At 35.2% G+C, this 18,037-nt stretch overlaps 1 protein-coding gene and 1 pseudogene across 1 annotated transcript; one reads left to right on the forward strand and one right to left on the reverse strand.

Annotated features, from left to right (window-relative positions):
- Nucleotides 1-191: 191 nt before the first annotated feature.
- On the forward strand, nucleotides 192-11,847 carry LOC115980712 (annotated as a pseudogene).
- LOC115981458 (putative disease resistance protein RGA3) lies at nucleotides 7,738-17,162 on the reverse strand. Its single transcript, XM_031103607.1, has 5 exons — nucleotides 14,895-17,162; nucleotides 13,787-14,599; nucleotides 13,386-13,581; nucleotides 12,374-12,475; nucleotides 7,738-8,103 (listed from the first exon to the last, which is right to left on the reverse strand). Exons 1-2 carry the CDS (start codon nucleotides 16,659-16,661, stop codon nucleotides 14,558-14,560), a joined length of 1,809 nt encoding a protein of 602 aa, XP_030959467.1. The 5' UTR covers nucleotides 16,662-17,162; the 3' UTR covers nucleotides 7,738-8,103; nucleotides 12,374-12,475; nucleotides 13,386-13,581; nucleotides 13,787-14,557.
- Between the last annotated feature and the right edge of the window lie 875 nt (nucleotides 17,163-18,037).

Consider the following 18,037-nt stretch of genomic DNA (forward strand, 5'->3'; position numbering starts at 1 on the left):
AGAAAACTACATGGTTTTGTATTCAATCTCTGAAATCTGTACACTAATCCCTCCCTCTCCCTCCCCCCAAACATAAGGCAACCATGAAAATTAGCAAACCAAATTCCAAACCCTAAAACATAAGGATAGAATTTACATAGGTTGAAAATTGTACAACTATAGAGGTCACCTGTCACCTTCCACCATATAAAATGGATTACACAGGAAATGTTCCATTATGCATGTTAGGACTTTCATGTTCACCCAAAAGTGATCAGGCGTGGAGTCATAGGTAACATAGTTTTTAATGGTTTTGTATCATTTCTACAAAGCGGGATATTCACATGTCATTCCTGTTGGTTAGTTTTGCCTTAAGGGATAACATTATCAACTTGATGAACAGAACTTAGGGGGCCAATCTTTCTTTTTGTTTTTTAATTATCTCCTTGTTGATACACACTTACACAGGGTATTGTGTTTATTAATCTGATTTTTCACCTGGACAAAATTTTTAGTTTTGTTCACATTCCTTTCTGATAGTATTTTTACTTTTCTGCCTGCCTGTTATGGCTTTAAGTAATAACACAGAGTTCTTGTGCACATTGTCAATTTGCAGGAGATGGGTGATCAAGTCAATCACTGGAAAGTGTTCAGCTCCGCAAGAGATTTTGGGGAAAGAATCTGAGCTGGTGGAAAAAATAGCTGAGGTTTAAATTCAGTTCAGGAACTCCGTACTATTAAATTATGAAGGTTCATATATACATTTCATTATTGGAAAAACTCCATTCTCACATTTGCTGTGTTCGCTTGTTTCCCTTAAACACTACCTAGAGCAAACAAGAACTTCAGTTTCAAAAAACAATTTTGGATGAGTATGATTCAAGATTTGATAGTCACTAGGATGCTTCTCTGTTGAGTTATCATTACTTAAGATGGAACAAGCTATCTAGATCTAGTTCACCAAGAAAACACTCAATACCAGTGAACGGAAATAGAATGCATAAGGGTACGTTTGGTACACTGAATGTAAATTACATTAGGAATAGTAATCTTTATTACTGGAAATAGAAAACATTGTAATGGAATAACTATTACATATGGAAAGTTTGTAAATGATGATGTATAAGGAAACTTTATATTTTTGGAAATATATTAATTTTAAAACTTATTATATGCACTAAGGAATAACTATTACATCCATTTTAAAGAGGAATAGCTATTCCTCAATTTAAAGAATAGTTATTCCAATGTAATAACTAATCTATGTAATAAAGATGCAACTAAATGACCGAATTGCTATTACACATGAATAACTATTTTATTACAGGAGCTATTACAGCATACCAAACATACCTTGCAACTGAGATATAGCTGGATTGTATCTTCTTATGTTCTGAAAAATCTAGCTACAAATGGGCAGGTGCATCTATCTTGATGGAGGTGAAACTATTAAGCCTCGAGATTGGAGTTCACAATGCTGTTTTCCCTGGATTTTGATTCAGTTCTAGGTTTGCCTCAAAGCCAAACAAAACTGACCCATGCACACCTAAAATGCTGCTACATGCCACTGCCTCCGTGGTTGGTTGTCAGCCATGACAATTAGCACTGCTGGCAGCAGATGATCCTAGTAGTTTTTAATCTTCTGGGATGACAAATTACAGTATTGAGGTTGTATTTGATTGTACAGAAAGAGATGAAAATGCAGTTCCTTCTTTTGTCTCCCACCTTTTTTGTGTTATTTTTATTTTTCTTTTGGACCAAAAGAAATTGAGCTCAAGCTGTTGAATGAAGCTTGATGTTGTTAAGCTTTATTTCCAAGGATTTTGCATGATAAAAATTAAACTTATATAGCCTGTCTCTTGAAGAACTGGCATCCCAAATTGAAGGTGGAATTCCCTGTGCAGAGTCTGGACCATCTAATTATTCATATGACAGAGTGCATTATGCAATGACCCTCAGGGGAACTAGTTTATAGTCTTTCTAGTTGACTACTTGACTTTCTTCTTTAATTAGAACTTTTGACCATATCATTATGCAAATGTTTCTTTAGCTTCTGCAATTGTCCATATATATTGGTGGTTTACCTATTGACATTTAGGCTTTAGCACACCTTATTTTGTTGGCATATCCGTCATGCTATGATGTTGAGGGAGAGTGTTCGAGGAAGAAACCTAACACTGTTTTAAGTTGACTTGCAGAGATAAAAAATGAACTATCGTGCATGGAACCATCGTTGCTGGCTTGTTTCATACATGACAAGAGAATAGGTGCTACATGAGTTAAAGAAATCCAGAAATTGGGCGGGGTTGCATGTTGCTGATAATTGTTGCTTTCATTATCGCAGAGTGAGTTTTCTTATGAATTTGAACAAGCTCCAATTTAAGTTCTGTGTCCTCACACCCCCCCCCCCCCCAACCTTTTTCCAAAAAGGAGAAATCTGGTAATCATGCATAGACTAGGGGATTCCCACTTTCCTCGACACAAAGTTGGGGTTGTAAAAATTGGAAAAATATACACCAAACCTTTGAAGGATGAGGTTTGAGTTCACCATTCCTATTATTTGTAGGCTTCCAGTCTTTCAGAATATCTTAATTTTGCTAGCAATATGTCATCATTAGTTTATTTCATTTAATCTATAAAACTTTAGATGTTTGCAGCATGACATATGGTTGTGATAACCAGTTATTTTCTGTTGCTTAACTGTTTGAAGAACCATTTACGGTCACTAAAAGAATATGCCAATGCTTGGGGCAACTGGACTTTTAATTATCTTTTGATGGTTTCACAATGCATTGATCCCTAAATGAGATGTCCTTAATCAACAAAAAAACGACATTGTTTAATTTTTAGGTGGAAGAAATAGTTTCAACCATTGTAGCTGTATATGCTTTTGTATTCCTAGAGTGATAAGTACACAAGGCTGGACAGGAACACCATATTCTTCAAGAGAGAAAAAAAAGTCATTAACCTCAAGTGAGAGAAAGATAGTGCTAATGTGCTTTAATTATCTTATTTGGAGTAAGGCACTTATAATTTCTTACGTGCTGACTATGATGAGCTGGGATTTCCATACTTATCTGAATGTAACTTGCAATCAATTTTGCAGCGGCTAATACTCAGGATTTTGAAAGACTCAAAACTTGAAAATGCATCCCCTGGTTACTCTGTTGAAGTTTCTGAAGTATGGAAGGTGAAAATATTTTTTAACGTCTATGCATCATTATAAAATTTATTCATTTCTACAAGCAAGTTTGCTCTATATGTTCTTATCATTATGAATTGTATTCCATTTATCCCTTCTCTCATTCCTCGGATCCTTATATGAGTGAATGTCAGCTTCAGGACAGTATTCTTTTTCTAATTTACCATAGTTGAGTGATCTAAGTGATTTCATTCATAAGTGTTGGTGTATGTCCTGTATTCTTCCCGTACTTGGGTTGCACCCATTTTGCGCTTTATTAATGAACCTTTTACTTATAAAAAAGTTGCTTAGGAACCATAACTGGGTTCAACTTTTTTGTTCTGCTTCGTTTGTAGGTTTAAATACTGAGATAAATTAGATTATAAATTTATAATGCCACTTCCTATTAGGTTAATCTTTTGGGTATCAGTGGCATTATTGATTCATTTTTCTTAATAAATAAGCACAGTCTTTATGGGTGATTGCATGTGCTACACGCTACATGAAATAGAAATGGGGCTGGGTGATTCAAAAACAATGTTAGTTAAGCACTAAGACACTAATGTAAAATCCTTTCATGCCCAAAAGCATATTCTCTTAATTATGTGACTGCTTTTAGTTTAGTTAGAACTGCTGTTACTTATTGTTTAAGGATTTGTAGATTGCAACTGTGCTGTTTAAATGTCTTGAATATTTATACCATTTTTTTAAAAAAAAAATTCCTGACAATGTTGGTGTGACAGGAAGAGCTCGATTGGAATGAAATGTTGATAAAGAGTTACATAGGAAGAGAGGTATACGCCCTTAACTCAAAGCAGCTCAACTATGCCTTAATCCTATTGGTGATGACTTTATGGAACCTTCTCAATTTTTTTTCTTTCTTTTTCTGATAAGTTTGATCAAAACTCTTCAACTAATACAGCTCTGCCACTTGTATTGTTTTCATCCATTCTATCATATCTGAAATCGTACTCATAGTCACTTCTCTTTACCTATTTATCATACACTTCTTCATTATGTCTACCTATGTTATTTTCGGACTCCCTCTACCTCTTTTTACTCCTTCAACCTGAATTAAAAAAAAAAAAAAAAAAAAAAAAAAAAAAAAAAAAAAAAAAAAAAAAATTGGCATGTACTTTTTTCTTTGGCTGACTATAGTGGCACATGGGTAGGATATTTTTTGAATTTTTTTACGAACAAAGTTTAGCTACAAAATTTGTTTTAGCCTTAGTCTACAACTTTACTCAATAAAATAAACATTACTGCATATTTTGAAAATCTAACCATTGAATTGCATATTCTTTACGCTCTCAATATACATGTTAAATTTTGTGTCAATCAGATATTATTTACATATGATCTATAAGCTTATATTTTATGCATAATTTTAAACTATGAAAATTTGCTATTTAAACAATTTATTGATGACATAGCTATTGATCTTTAATTTTTTAGAAATTTTGCAAGTAGGGAGGATATAAGAAGATGTAATCTAATGGTGGATTTGTCAAAATTTACCTCTAATAAAAAGATATTGAGTTCGGTTGTAACCTTAAGCTACAACTAATTTTGTAGCTAAACTTTGTCATTTTTTAATTATTAATCGGCAGACTCTTTATACAGGAGATGATTGTTCTCAACCCTGAAATTGGTGTGGTTAAGCTTGGTAATAGTACATAGATCTGAAAAAGGATCTGTAATATTCCTGTCACCTTAATGTTTGCAGATTGCAGCGTGATAACATTGATAATCTGTCCTAACTACACATTGTCTAGCCAAATACAATTCTCTCATTTGTGGATTCTTCCTCCAAATAAAGAAGATATCTGATTGTTGTATTGTTTTGATGCTGTTATCTAGGAATCAACTAAATACCCATGGTCTCTGTTTTACACTATACTGGCATTTCAGATACATAACAACCCCTCACCCCCATAAAAAAGAAGTATTTTTAAGAACTGTAGTCCACCAACATATGAGTTAGTGCATTATGAGACTTTCTTATTGCAGTACCTTTGTTCATGATGTCATTTCTTCAATCAAAGAAATGGAGTCTATCTTTGTAACAAGAAATTTTGTGGTCCAATCATATATTAAAAGAAAAAGAAAAAAAGAAAAGTGGTTCCATGCGGGTGCTTGACCTTTTTTTAAGCACTCCATTAATGATCCTATTATTTAAGAGTTTTTATCTAATGACTTTCATTTCAAACAGGCACTTTGGCTTCATCGCCGCTTCCTTTCTTTGTGTTGGATGAAGCAATTTGCAACCAATCTCCATGATGTATCCTGCCATTTTGAGCTAAAGATGAGCACAAGTAACAGCTTCAATTCCTTTATTGATAATGAGTTGCATCTCCTCAACTCTTGCTCAACTGTTTCGGATAATGACTTCGAGGATTTCCAAGCGCAAGCTGCATATTCTGCCACTTACATATTATGGTTGATGAAGGTAAATTATCTTTTTTCTTTTTAATTTCCCTTTTTTCCTATCGGCTGGATGCTTAGATTTTCGTTATGTGCATCAGCAAATCTCGGAGTTTTGGTCTGAATTCCAAGAGAAGCTTACAATAGGAAATCTGAAGACTATGCTGAGCAAGGTGTGCCCAGAAAGGTCATTCCTTTGGGATTGTTTAATAGGCTAGATGGAAACGCCTGACTAATTTGTGAGGGAGTAAACGTTTATCTTTGACCTTATCTGACGTTTCTCATAATTTTTTCTTTAATTCTTTTACCTTTTTTTCTTTTATATTTTTACCTTCTTTTTCTTCTCCTCACTTTGCTGATTCATGTAGTGATGATATTAACAATGTATATTATTTGGTTTTCAATTTATACTTTAAAATGGTGTAGACTATGTGAGTATGTGATGAACACTTTTGGTATATTTATTTTGTATTATAAAAATATATTATAAAATTAATAATTATCCTAAAATGGTATATTGAAATAAATTGATATCACAATATTTCGTTTGAATGGAGAAACTAAAACTATCATTAAAACAGAATTGATAACTTTGGTTTTTACATGATTGACAATGACTAAATTACTAAAAGTAAACTAAAAAAATTAAGAGAGGATAGTGAACAAATAAATAAGATATACTTGGATGTGAGTTGGGTAGCATTACAATTTATCAAGACCAAGTTTCTCTGTAATAAAAATTGTGGCTATCAAATAGCATATCCAAATATGCCATTGAATGACGATCACAAACGGCGAGATCAACGGCGGGAGGGATGTTACAGTGGTTCTAGTTCGATCGTCTCTCTCTCTCCCTCTCTCTCTCTCTCAAACTGACCTAAGTTTCTCTCTCTTCTTTCCATTGGGTTCAAATTATTAATTTTGGTATTTTAAATTTCACATGCGTTTTCTGCTAGTATATTAATGGAATAATAATTAAGGTATTAATTTGGCACGTGTAAAACTCATAGAGGACCAAAATAAAAGTTTTTCAAAGTGTAATGGCAACCACATTAAAGCTCAAGGGGCGTGCATTTTTACCACAATTTTGTACTCAACCTTTTATTCAACATACAACTTTTGCTAGCAAGCCTTTTTGCAAGTAATTTGTTGATTAGTGTAGCAATCATTGATGACATGCAAATTTGTTATGTTTAGTAAAATCTGCTGTAATTGATCATGTTGAATAAATATTATCTATTAAATGTTGTAAGTGAGGCAAATTTGAGTTAAAATTTTTGATGTAATTCAATCCTTAGTTTTTAGTGTCTAAATTAGTATTCAACTTCAACTATTTTTAGGACACTTGAAAACTGCTCAAGATCATGTAAGCTCTGTTGCCTTGACTATGGGCTCGACTCCATGTGATTGATCATGCTTTAATGAAGCTTAACTCATGCTTGACATAACTTAACCAATCAAGCTGTGGGATTTTAGAAACTGAATTTTTAGTTTTAGCCCATGATGACTTGACTCACTTGGGACCTGTGCACTAAGATTCCCAAAGGTAAAAAAGCTTAATTTTAGAGCCATCATCATAAGTGAGAGAACATACAGATTAAGTTATTGATGCCAAAAGAAAATTCTAATCATCTTGCTACTAATGCTCATATGGATTATTATTTAATTTTTTATTCTCCTTAACCTTCCAGGAATTCCTTTGGATTGCAGAATTCCTTTAGATAGCAATCCATCTGATAGATCTGAGATGAGAAAAGTTATGTAGCAAAGGAATAGTTTGCTACAGATGTAAACAGTGCGTCTTGAACCCAAAATATCACTCTTGAACTTACTCTGACAAGGAGAGTAAGTACCATTTGTGCTACAGCTCATTAGGAAGTTCTTTTTTATGATCTTTACCTTTTTATTTTTTGGTCAAACATTCATAATATCACAACGAGGCATGGCATTCTATATATGTCACCTGCAAACTATCTTAACTGAAAAATAAAGAAAAACAACATATTGTTGGGACATTAGAAGTTCTAAAACATTCACGTTTTGTCTAAATTGAATAATTCGGACATTAGTAAAATAAAAATCATGAAAACTGACACCATATTCTACGTGAAAACCACCTATTGTAGAGTGAAAAACCATGGGACAAATCCAAATAATTCACTATAATCAAATAAAGATTACAACACTTAAGCTAATGCTTACAACTTTAGTTCTCAACAAATCAGGAAAAATATAAGAAGTTTAAATCTCTAGGATTAAATATAATGTCACCACAAAAAACCAGAACCTGATCAAGTACTTACCTCACTGTCATGTATCATTATGTGATACAATATGCAAGCTACACTACCATTATAAAAACCACCATGAAAAGGTGAATGCTGTAGACAGTTTCAAAGGTGCCACTAAAACTTCCTGTTTTCCTTATTATGGTGCTAAATAAATTCAGTTATTTGCATGACCATTTCCCTCTTAAGCAAAATGCAGTTACCCATATGGACCATAGTTTAGAGTTCAACCTGCAATAATAAACAAGTTGAAGGAATAAGAGAATAAAACAGATAGCATAAGACAATTTTGTCATGATTTGCAGGTAAGATTATGTTGTAGTATGAAACATACACTCTAGTGCAACTTCTAGGATCAAAAGTTCACTACCTCCATAAAAAATAGCTCAGTGTTTGTTGGCTACAGTTTGTTTCGCATTACCCATTTTCTTCTACAGATTTTGTAATAGCAAAAAATGAAAGCCAATTTCTATTTTCACTAAATTTCATTCTGTTTTTTTTTTTTTTTTTTTAAAGAAAGTATACAATGCTCCAATTCATAATTAATCTCTTAAGAAAGAATCAAATTAAGATTACAGCCCAGTTTTAAGGAACTTTCTTTTCAATAGGTTGAAAATATATAAAGGTAAGCTAAAGGCTAATTTGACAAATGCTAAGCATTTTCTGTTTATGCATTGCATTAGATGTAACTAAGCATATTTTCTGTCTATGCAAAATCTTCGACTTCACGTAAATTATTAGCCATAGGCCCAAATAAATCAGACTTGTACTCTAGCTATGGTTTGGCCTTATTCCTAACTACATTTGTCTGTGTCTAATACTAAAAATTTAAATTGCAAGCATATCTTGAATTTTAGTTTTACAGATTTGCAGAAAAGTAAAGGCAATGATGGATAAACTTTTGTGGTGCATTTTAAATGGAAATTTGATTACTAATTCAGAGATAAAAGCAAATAAAATAGATTACATTAATTTGTTTGGCATTCTATAATTACATATATCCTCAAGGAAAAAAACTAAACTTTCAAGTAAACTCCTCGAGTGAGACATGATGGAATACAAAAAGAAAAGAAGTCACAAAAAACCAATAAGAAATTGATTCTATTTCTCTACCAAGAAGACTGTGATTGTTAATCCAACTAATGAACCCAAAACATTTAACATCTTCATATCTAATGGTGGTCATTCTATGCATTCCCACATGCCATGAATCACTTATGCCTCTGAGACAATGAAAAGGCACAATTTATTGACTTAGGAACTTAATAAATAGCAACTAAGTAACCCTATAACATTAAGACTAGATGATCAGCAGCAATTATAGGGGCCGTTTGGATTGAGTTTTTTGATAACTCAATTCTCAGTTTCCATAACTCATAACTCAAAAATGGTGGGACCCATAGCAAAAAGGTTGTTTGGCCAAACGATAACTCTGTTTCCATAACTCTGTTTCCATCACTCAATTCTCTGATTTTTGAGTTATGAGTTATGGAAACTGAAAACAACAAAAGGCTGTTTTCAGTTTCCATAACTCATAACTCAATGGCATTTCCGTAAATAAACACACATGAGGGACCCACTGCCGCAACTTTTGACCACCTTTTGACTTTTTTTTTTTTTTTTTTTTTTTTTTTTTTTTTTTTTTTTTTTTTTTTTCTGGTTGGCGTTGGCTTTTTTTTTTTTTTTGGTTGGCATTGGCTGTCTCTTTTTTTTCTTTTCTTTTCTGGTTGGCGTTGGCCTCTTTTTTTTTTTTTTTTTTTTCTGGGTTGGTGTTGGCTTTTTTTTTTTTTTTTTTTATAGTACTAGACTCACCAAACTTAAGTGAAAAAAAAAAAAAAAAAAAAACCCCAGACCGAACAGCTAACCAGGAGGGAAAAAAAAAAAAAAAAGAAGCTGCTAGTAAAAAAAAAAAAAAAAACACTGTACCGTGACAGGTGTGGGCCCTCCAAATAGTGTGAAAAATAGTGAGTGATGAAAACTGAGTGATGAAGGCAAACGGATGTGAAAAATTGAGTGATGAGTGATGAGTGATGAGTGATGAGTTATGAGTGATGAGTGATGAGTGATGGAAATTGAGTGATGGAAATTGAGTGACGAAAATTCCTTACCCAAACAGGCCCATAGGTTCAAGCTATGAGGGCTTACCTCTTTCTTCTTAAAATGAATTATCACTTGTTGATTGAAAACAGGTTTCAAGAATACAAAATTATGGATGGAAGGCCGAGTAAAGGTGTTATTTAAAAATTAACTAGTTTGCTTTTCATATGCCACCAACCCAGATGGACTACTAAAGAAGACTAGATTACAGGTTATTTATATTTATAAAATTAAATTAAACTAAAAAAAAAAAAAAACTAGATTACAGGTTAAGCTTGTTAGCAGCATCTTTGAAGTTATAACAGAACATTTTGTACATTAAGCCCTTTGCACGATGGTTAGATTGAATGAGGCCAAATGAGAAAAGAGAATTTTGCATTATGTTCCAAATGAGTGAGACCAAAGCATTCCTATGCCCTTGAGGTTGGAAAAGTTAGACTATGGGTTAAACAGCTAATGCAACAGCATCAGAAGAAGAGAAAGAAGAATATAAATATTAGTGACTAATTTGGATGTGTCATTTTTTCATGTCATTCCAAATTGGGCAACTTCCAACAGGAAAAAAAAGGGGGGGGGGGGGGGTGAATTCTCAGGCCATGCCCATTCCCTCCACTCGATAATACCCCACTCTTCCCCTTCTTCCATGGCAGGAAACTCCTGAGTCCTGAATCACAAGGACAAGAAATCTACACTGTTTTGTATCCAATCTCTGAAATCAGTACACTAATCCTATGTTTGGATGGAGGAAGAGTAGACGGGTAGTAGAGGGGAGGTGGCCAGAAGGTGGCTGGAATTTCCAGCAACCTCCCTCCACCCAAACATAGGGTTAACCATGAAAATAAACAAAGGAGTTATCAATAAAATAGAATTTTTATTGATGCTTAATACATTACACACACTTTGCTACACACACCATTCTTCACTATTTCACTCACTACTTATTTCCTCAACACTTATTTGCTATCTCCCTACACTTCTTATTAAATAGCTCTATCACTTCTTTCTTATTAGATGTCTTACATGCGTAACTGTAGAAGCTATATATAGAACTTACAAAGGAGACAAGAAAACAGAGCATTAAAAGCTTCCACCTAAAAGCAATTGAAACTATTCTACAAAGTTGCAATTGTTGAAATCATGGAGAAGAAAAGTCAAGGAAAGAAGATCTTTCCTTATTAGAACTCAGCCTCCCACGTTATTAGCATTCTTCACAGTTTCTCCACACCTTGCTTGTAGTCACACATGCAAAATAGTTGAAGAAATTATCACCGGCCTAGTGCTAGAGTTGGTGATGACTCTCACATTGGTGAGGTGAAGTGCTACAAGTGTTGAAATCGGAAGCGGCAGAATTTCACTCCTATGAAATTGGCAGCATTAGGCGAAATGTGAAGTGAATCAAATTTTGAAAAACAGTTGGATAGAGAGTTCACCTCTCTATTCACCTCCCTCATTACAAGAGGAATTGTGAGAACCTGAGATAACTCAGTTAATTCTTCTCTGCTGTTCTAGTCCATACCCTCACTATATAAGATCCCATTTTCAACAAATTTTGCACACCCAATTCCTATCTGCAGAGCTAGAGAGTACCCAAAAAAAAAAAAAACCCTAGATCTTTACCTTCATCAATCTCTCTACCTTCTCCCTCTCAAATTGTCAAATTTCAAACAGGAGATTAAGACCATCACACCCATTACTACCTTAAGAGTTTTGGTGTTGATTGGAGCTTGGGAATCACTGCAACAGTCTCAGAATTGCCAAGGAGAAATGGAGATTGCAATTGGAGGCTCAATTGCGGATATGGAGGCTAGTGAGAAAAAAGGATTCAAGGAATTGGTTGCTAGTAGGAGTTGGAGGCTCAAGTACATAGTTACTACTTAGCTTGGAGGGTTTGTATGCAGTATGTATTGCAACTATTCTCATAAGTGGGTTGTTTGGTGTTGTGATGCCCTAGAGAGGTTTTTCCGCCTTGTTCTCAAGTTTTCCTCTTCATCAACACTTTGGTGTTCTCGTGGGTGATTGATTTTTTGATCCATGCATGCTTATGTTAATTGCCTAATTATGTAAACAATTGTTCTTAAATTCTATATTTATCATAAGATTGACATTTGCAGCAAAAATTGGAGCCTAAATTGTTTGAATTGGATTAGTGCAATTCTCAATACACTCGCTGCAATATAAAATGATAAAGTGGTTTTTTTTTTTCTGTGGCCTTTTCTCAAAGGTGCATTCATGCATGAAAATATGCTTCATCATAAAATGTACATCCCCAAGTATTAGGATCTGATATTTGGTTTAAATGAGGCCAAAAGAAAGTTAAATATTTAGCATGAGGTTATTATGGATGGAGAAAATGATAAGGAAAAGCAAATTGATGATTGAGCATAAATATCGAGATAAACCTTACATTAGAAGAGTATATAATCGAAATCGAACAAAGCTAACGTATTTGTAGTTTCTTCTTCTTGCCTGTACTTCCACGCTCTTCCATGTAACAAAACACTTCAAACTGTAAGACAAGAAAAGAGCACATGTCAAGAGTTGAAAAATAAAGATAAAGAAGTATGGACAGATCCTAGATCGCTTTTCATGTGTCACCAAATCAGATTGACTACTAAAGAAAACCAGCAAGCCAGATTAAGCTTTTTTGTTGCATCTTTGAAGTCATAGCACAGCTTTCTACAAAAAGCCCTATGATATGATGTTAGGATTGAATGAGGCCCAAAGCGCAAGAAAGATATTTCATGGATGTATAGACTGAACAAGAGCAAAATATTTGCTCAAGCACAAAATATGCTTTCTCATATTTCAGAATGTGATGTCTGGTTTAAATGAGGCCAACAAAATAAATCTTTAGCATGAGGTTTTTACAGAAGGACAAGACAATAAGAAAAAAAACCATCTCTTAACAGAAGATTAAGAAGAATATGTAGATATACCTTACAATAAAAGAGAAGATAAGAAACAACAAACTTCCAAATTTCTTGTCACATATATTATATATATCACCACTTGGAAACTTTTTTTTTATACAAATTTATAACAATGTTATGTTGATGGATATTGCACAATTTTGTACAAATTGAACAATGTTCTGTAGAACTAGCAACTAGTAAAAGCAAAATAAAATGAGATGCAAGATGGAATTAAGTTTAGACACAAGAAAAAGTTGTTATTCAAAACAAAACAAAAAAAGAAAAGAAATATTTAACCACGCCATATGCAAATAATAAAAATCCACTTGTGAAATTTCAGTAACATTCATTCTAAAACTTTTTTTGCTTTCCAATAGATAATCTTACAACATTCACACATTTCTGTGCTAACATGGATATCTCTCACAAAGTCGTGATTAACTTGTTTTTGAGAGATAAGCAGGATAATTAATTAATATTTTATTATAACAAGGAAGAAATTACCTGTGACTGGATCAGACTTCTGCAACACTTAATCAAGCCGAGAATGAACTTTGGCGACACAGACACACACACAGAAATCAACATTGATAAAATCTCTACTTGTAGCTAAAATTTGTGAACCTAGAAACGCAAAGATCATTGGCCCTCTTCTTCGTCATCACACATGCTCTTCTTGGTCAAACTCTTCTTCATCATCCTGAAATGAACAAAATGCGCAAGATCAAACCGTAAATGAAATAACCTAATCAAATTATTGAGAATTTGATAAATTCATCAACCTACGTTGTTAGTTATTAATTTCCAGTGGGAAATTTTGGCAGAAAATAAGAATATTAATTGATTTTTTATTATTTTTTGGGCAAAATAAAAGGAGGAGCCCGAGAAGAAGTAGAAAAGGTTACCTCGTCAAATAACTTCTTGACCGTCTCTTTGCACTTGAATAAAATCAATCATGATGTTTGGGATATGGGAAATCTTGGCCCAATCCTCTCCTCTCCCTCTTTGGTAACGTTTGTGGAGAATCGGACTCTCATACACCTCAAACTTCTGCAATGAAATTTTAAAAAGGAAGTCCGGCAGGGACTTTAACTCTGGGCAGCCATAAATTTGCAACGTTTGAAGACAGGGCATTATAATAATACAATCTTCTTGTCCTCCAATCCCAACCCATTCTTCCCACTCGGGCAAACACTCAAACCGGAGAGTATTTAAATTTGGGAATATTTTGATTATGCCGCCTTTCTTGTTTTTAGATTCTATTCCCAAAAATTCAACACCCACCTTTTTGAATGGAAAAGAGGGACCCCATATATGTAAATATTTAAGGAACCGAAGCTTTCCCAAAGGAGGTAAACGCTCTAAATTTTCGCCATCTGTCAGATTAAGACTTTTCAATTTGGCTAGGGACATCATCCAATTAGGGAACATTGTGGTGCCCTCGTACGAATCAATTTGTAACTTCTCCAAGCCTGGAGGTGGCTCTAAGGCATTCAGAACTGATACATCAGTCTCCATTCTTCCTCCATCATTCTCTACATTCTCTTCAGAAAAGTGCAAATACAAATCACGCAGGCCTATCTTTTTCTTGAGCTCTGCATTCTTGGCCTCACACACATCTACCACGTTCCCCAGCCCATATATTTGAAGAGTTCCTTGAAGGTGGTTCAAATATTTTAATTCTCCGAGTTCACATCTTTGGCTATCATCCTTGCCACCTACAAAGAAATGACTTAATTTTGTAAGAGAACTCAATCTCCCAATCTCTCTTGGAAACTTTAACTTACGGGTCCAAAAATGTTCTTCTTCCAAAATAAGATGTTTTAAGTTAATCAGTTTACTCATCCCCTGAGGTAATTTCTTGAGCTCATTTGGTAAATGAATTGCAATATTCAAAACTTGTAGATTGAAAAGATTACAGATGGTTTCAGGTAATCTGTCTCCAGAGTAATAATGTATTTTGAGATACCTTAAATGTAACAAATTTCCTATAGCGTCTGGAAGTTTCATTACCTTTGTCCCAAGTTGATAACTCAAAGTTAATGTCCGTAACAGTTTAAAATGCTGGAACAACTTGGACAAGTTATGAGCTCTAAGACCAACGAAAATGAGGGTGCGAAGATTTTTTGCGCTATAGATGGACTCGGGAATTTGAGCATTTTGTGGAATTTCTAAATACAAATGCCGAGCATTTTGAAGATTTTGCCCGAACTCTTCGTAACCATTGATTGTGATGCATTCATTTTTTGCCATGAGTTGTGCCAAATCATGCACTATATCATGCATCTGGAAGCTCATAATATTTTCTTTATATCCATAATCCTGTTGGAAGAGAGAGCGAATGAGTAAAATTTCTAAGTATTCTCTTCCCACAATTCTCTCCATGTTTGCATTCGACTTAATATAACCTTGTGCCATCCACATAGATACCAAATCCTCTTCAAAAAAGACATAATCTTTTGGAAAGAGAGCACAATATGAGAAACACCGTTTCAGTGGTGAGGGCAAATCATAATAACTAAACAACAATGGGGCAAAAAGACCTTTTTCAACGTCTTCTAATTCCCACAATCTACTAAAAAAAACCATCTCCCACTGTTCCTTCTGCCTCTTGAAACGCATGAGACTCCCTAGAGTCCTTGCAGTAAGGGGCAAGCCTTTGCACTTGTCTGATATTTTCCTGCCTATCTCTTCTAAATCCTTATGTTGCTCAGAATCCCTGTCAGAAAATGCTATTGTACTAAAAATCGACCAGCAGTCATCATCAGACAATTTCTCCAAATTGATCCTTTTTGCACTTCCCATAACGTCTACAACTCTATTGTTACGTGTAGTGACTAGAATTCTACTGCCTTGGGCAGCATTTTGGAATGCAAGTCTAAATGGCTCCCACAACATAGAGTCTTCAATCCACACATCATCAAGGACAAGAAATAGCTTTCTTCCCCGAACCCATTCACACATTTTATCCATTGGACTTGACCATTGAGTAATGTTGGAGTTACCACCTCCAAAAGCTTGAATGATTGCTTTGGCAACCATAAACTTATCGAAAGGATAAGAAACACAAATCCACCCTTTTTTCTCAAACTGGGCCGAATTCAACTCACTATCATTATAGACTAGTTTAGCAAGAGCGGTTTTCCCAACGCCACCCATGCCCGCTAAAGAAATGACATGTGGGCTTCTTTCTTCTTCATTACCCCTGCCCAATAGGCTGTTCACTAGATCACCCTTAACCTCATCACGACCGAAAATGCTCGACACATCAACATGGGAATCAGTTAGTGGTCTCATAACTTCTTCATTGCCACAAGTCAGTACAAACCGGTACATATCTCCCTCTCCGTCAATCACATCTATCTTTTCAGTAATTTCTTTTATCTTAAGAGCAATATCACGACGCTGAAAAAAAGTAGAAACAAGGGACAATACCTTCCTCCTCTTAGCAGTACTAGCTTCAGCTTCTTCTTCTTTCTCAATGTCTGCTTTGATCTTGGCAGTGTTCCACTCATCCAACACGTCGGCCATCTCGTAGGATACGTCGTTGAGCTTTTCTAACCAAAGCCTCACAGCTTCCTCGTTCACTTGCCTTTCCTCTGCATCGTTGAGCTTTGCCTGGATCTCGTGGAATTTGCGTTCAAGCTTTTCGACTTCTTCCTTGACATTTACAATCGACGCAACCTCTGAAGCAAGAAGCGAACCAAACCGGTCCTTGAACTCTGAAGCAATGAGTGAACCAAGCTGGTCCACGATGGTAGAAACAAGATCCCCAGCCATACTCCGGAAATGGAAAATTTTTTTTTTTTTTTTTGAAAATCAAGAAAAGGAACTCTTTTTGGTTGATAACACAAACACAAACAGAAAGAGACTACTGATGAAAGAGCAAATTGAAGATTGTGGAGAAGAAACGCAACCAACAGATTTAGGCGTAGCAGCTACAAGAAATGGAAAAAAAAAAAATTTCTTTTCTTTTGAAAATCAAGAAAAGGAACTCTTTTTGGTTGATAACACAAACACAAAAACAAAGAGACTACTAAGGAAAGAGCAAATTGTAGATTTTGGAGAAGAAACACAACCAACAGATTTAGGCGTAGCAGCTACAAGAAATGAATTTTTTTTTTTTTTTTTTGAAAATCAAGAAAAGGAACTCTTTTTGGTTGATAACACAAACACAAAGAGACTAGTGATGAAGGAGCAAATTGTTGATTGCGAAGAAGAAACGCAGCCAATGGATTTAGGCGTAGCAGCTACAAGACCAAGATCTGGAAGTGCAATCAATCAATAATGTCAGTCAACGCGGAGATTAAGCCTTGGCTGTCTCAGAGGGCCCGCCTTCACACGTGCCGGTGAGTAAAGAGGGCCTACCTTCACATGTAGTCAATTGACTCAATTAGTTCACATTTGTTCACTGAATTTATTTTATTTTACCCACCGATTAGATTATGCTTCACCTCATTTTCAAAATCGGAGTAGACAGCTCAGTTCCTTTTTTTTAAAAAAAAAGCAGCTAAATTAAGGCCAAAATGGCCAACTGGCCTTAAAAATTAAAATCGTAACTATTTAGTTAGTAGGTGCTGTTTAGAAACATATTTTGTTTATAGTATTTCGAGTCTTAAAGACTCGATTTTGGGCTACAAAATCGAGTCTTTGAGGCTCGATTTGTATGCTTAGACCAGTTTTGATATGGCACTTTGTCCACATGGGTGTCCACCTGGAAATCGAGTCTCTAAGACTCGATTTCAAACCCAAAATTTTTTAAAAAAAATTCTAAGTCTCTACATGCCGAAATACCCAAAACAAATTTAAGAAATTTCACAACAGATCAGATCAGATCAGAGGGAGAGAAACAGAGAACCTCACTGCTAAACCTCACCAGCGCGGCCTGGGGCTCGCGTCGGCCAGCGTCGCGCGCGGCCAGGGGCTCGCGCCGGCCTGGGGCTCGCGCGAGCCCCAGGCCGCGCGCCACCCAGGCTCGCGCGAGCCCCTGGCCGCGCTCGACGCTGGTCGGCGCGAGCCCCAGGCCGCTTGGGTCGCTGGTCAGTTTCTGGTCATGCCGCGCGCGCCTGGGTCTCCAATCTCGATCTTCTCTCCCTCTCTGTTTCTGGTTTTCTTTTTTTTTTCTCTGGGTTTTTCCTCTGATGCTCTGGTGTTTG

This window comes from Quercus lobata, chromosome 3 (assembly GCF_001633185.2).
Source record: "Quercus lobata isolate SW786 chromosome 3, ValleyOak3.0 Primary Assembly, whole genome shotgun sequence".
NCBI classification, from domain to species: domain Eukaryota; kingdom Viridiplantae; phylum Streptophyta; class Magnoliopsida; order Fagales; family Fagaceae; genus Quercus; species Quercus lobata.

Excerpts from the sequence above, each read along its gene's own strand:
- LOC115981458 (XM_031103607.1), bottom strand. The coding sequence starts at position 16,661 with ATGGCTGGGGATCTTGTTTCTACCATCGTGGACCAGCTTGGTTCACTC. Across the intron at positions 14,600-14,894 it reads GTTATCAACTTGGGACAAAG|GTGGCAAGGATGATAGCCAA; the intron begins GTAATGAAACTT and ends ATTTCTTTGTAG.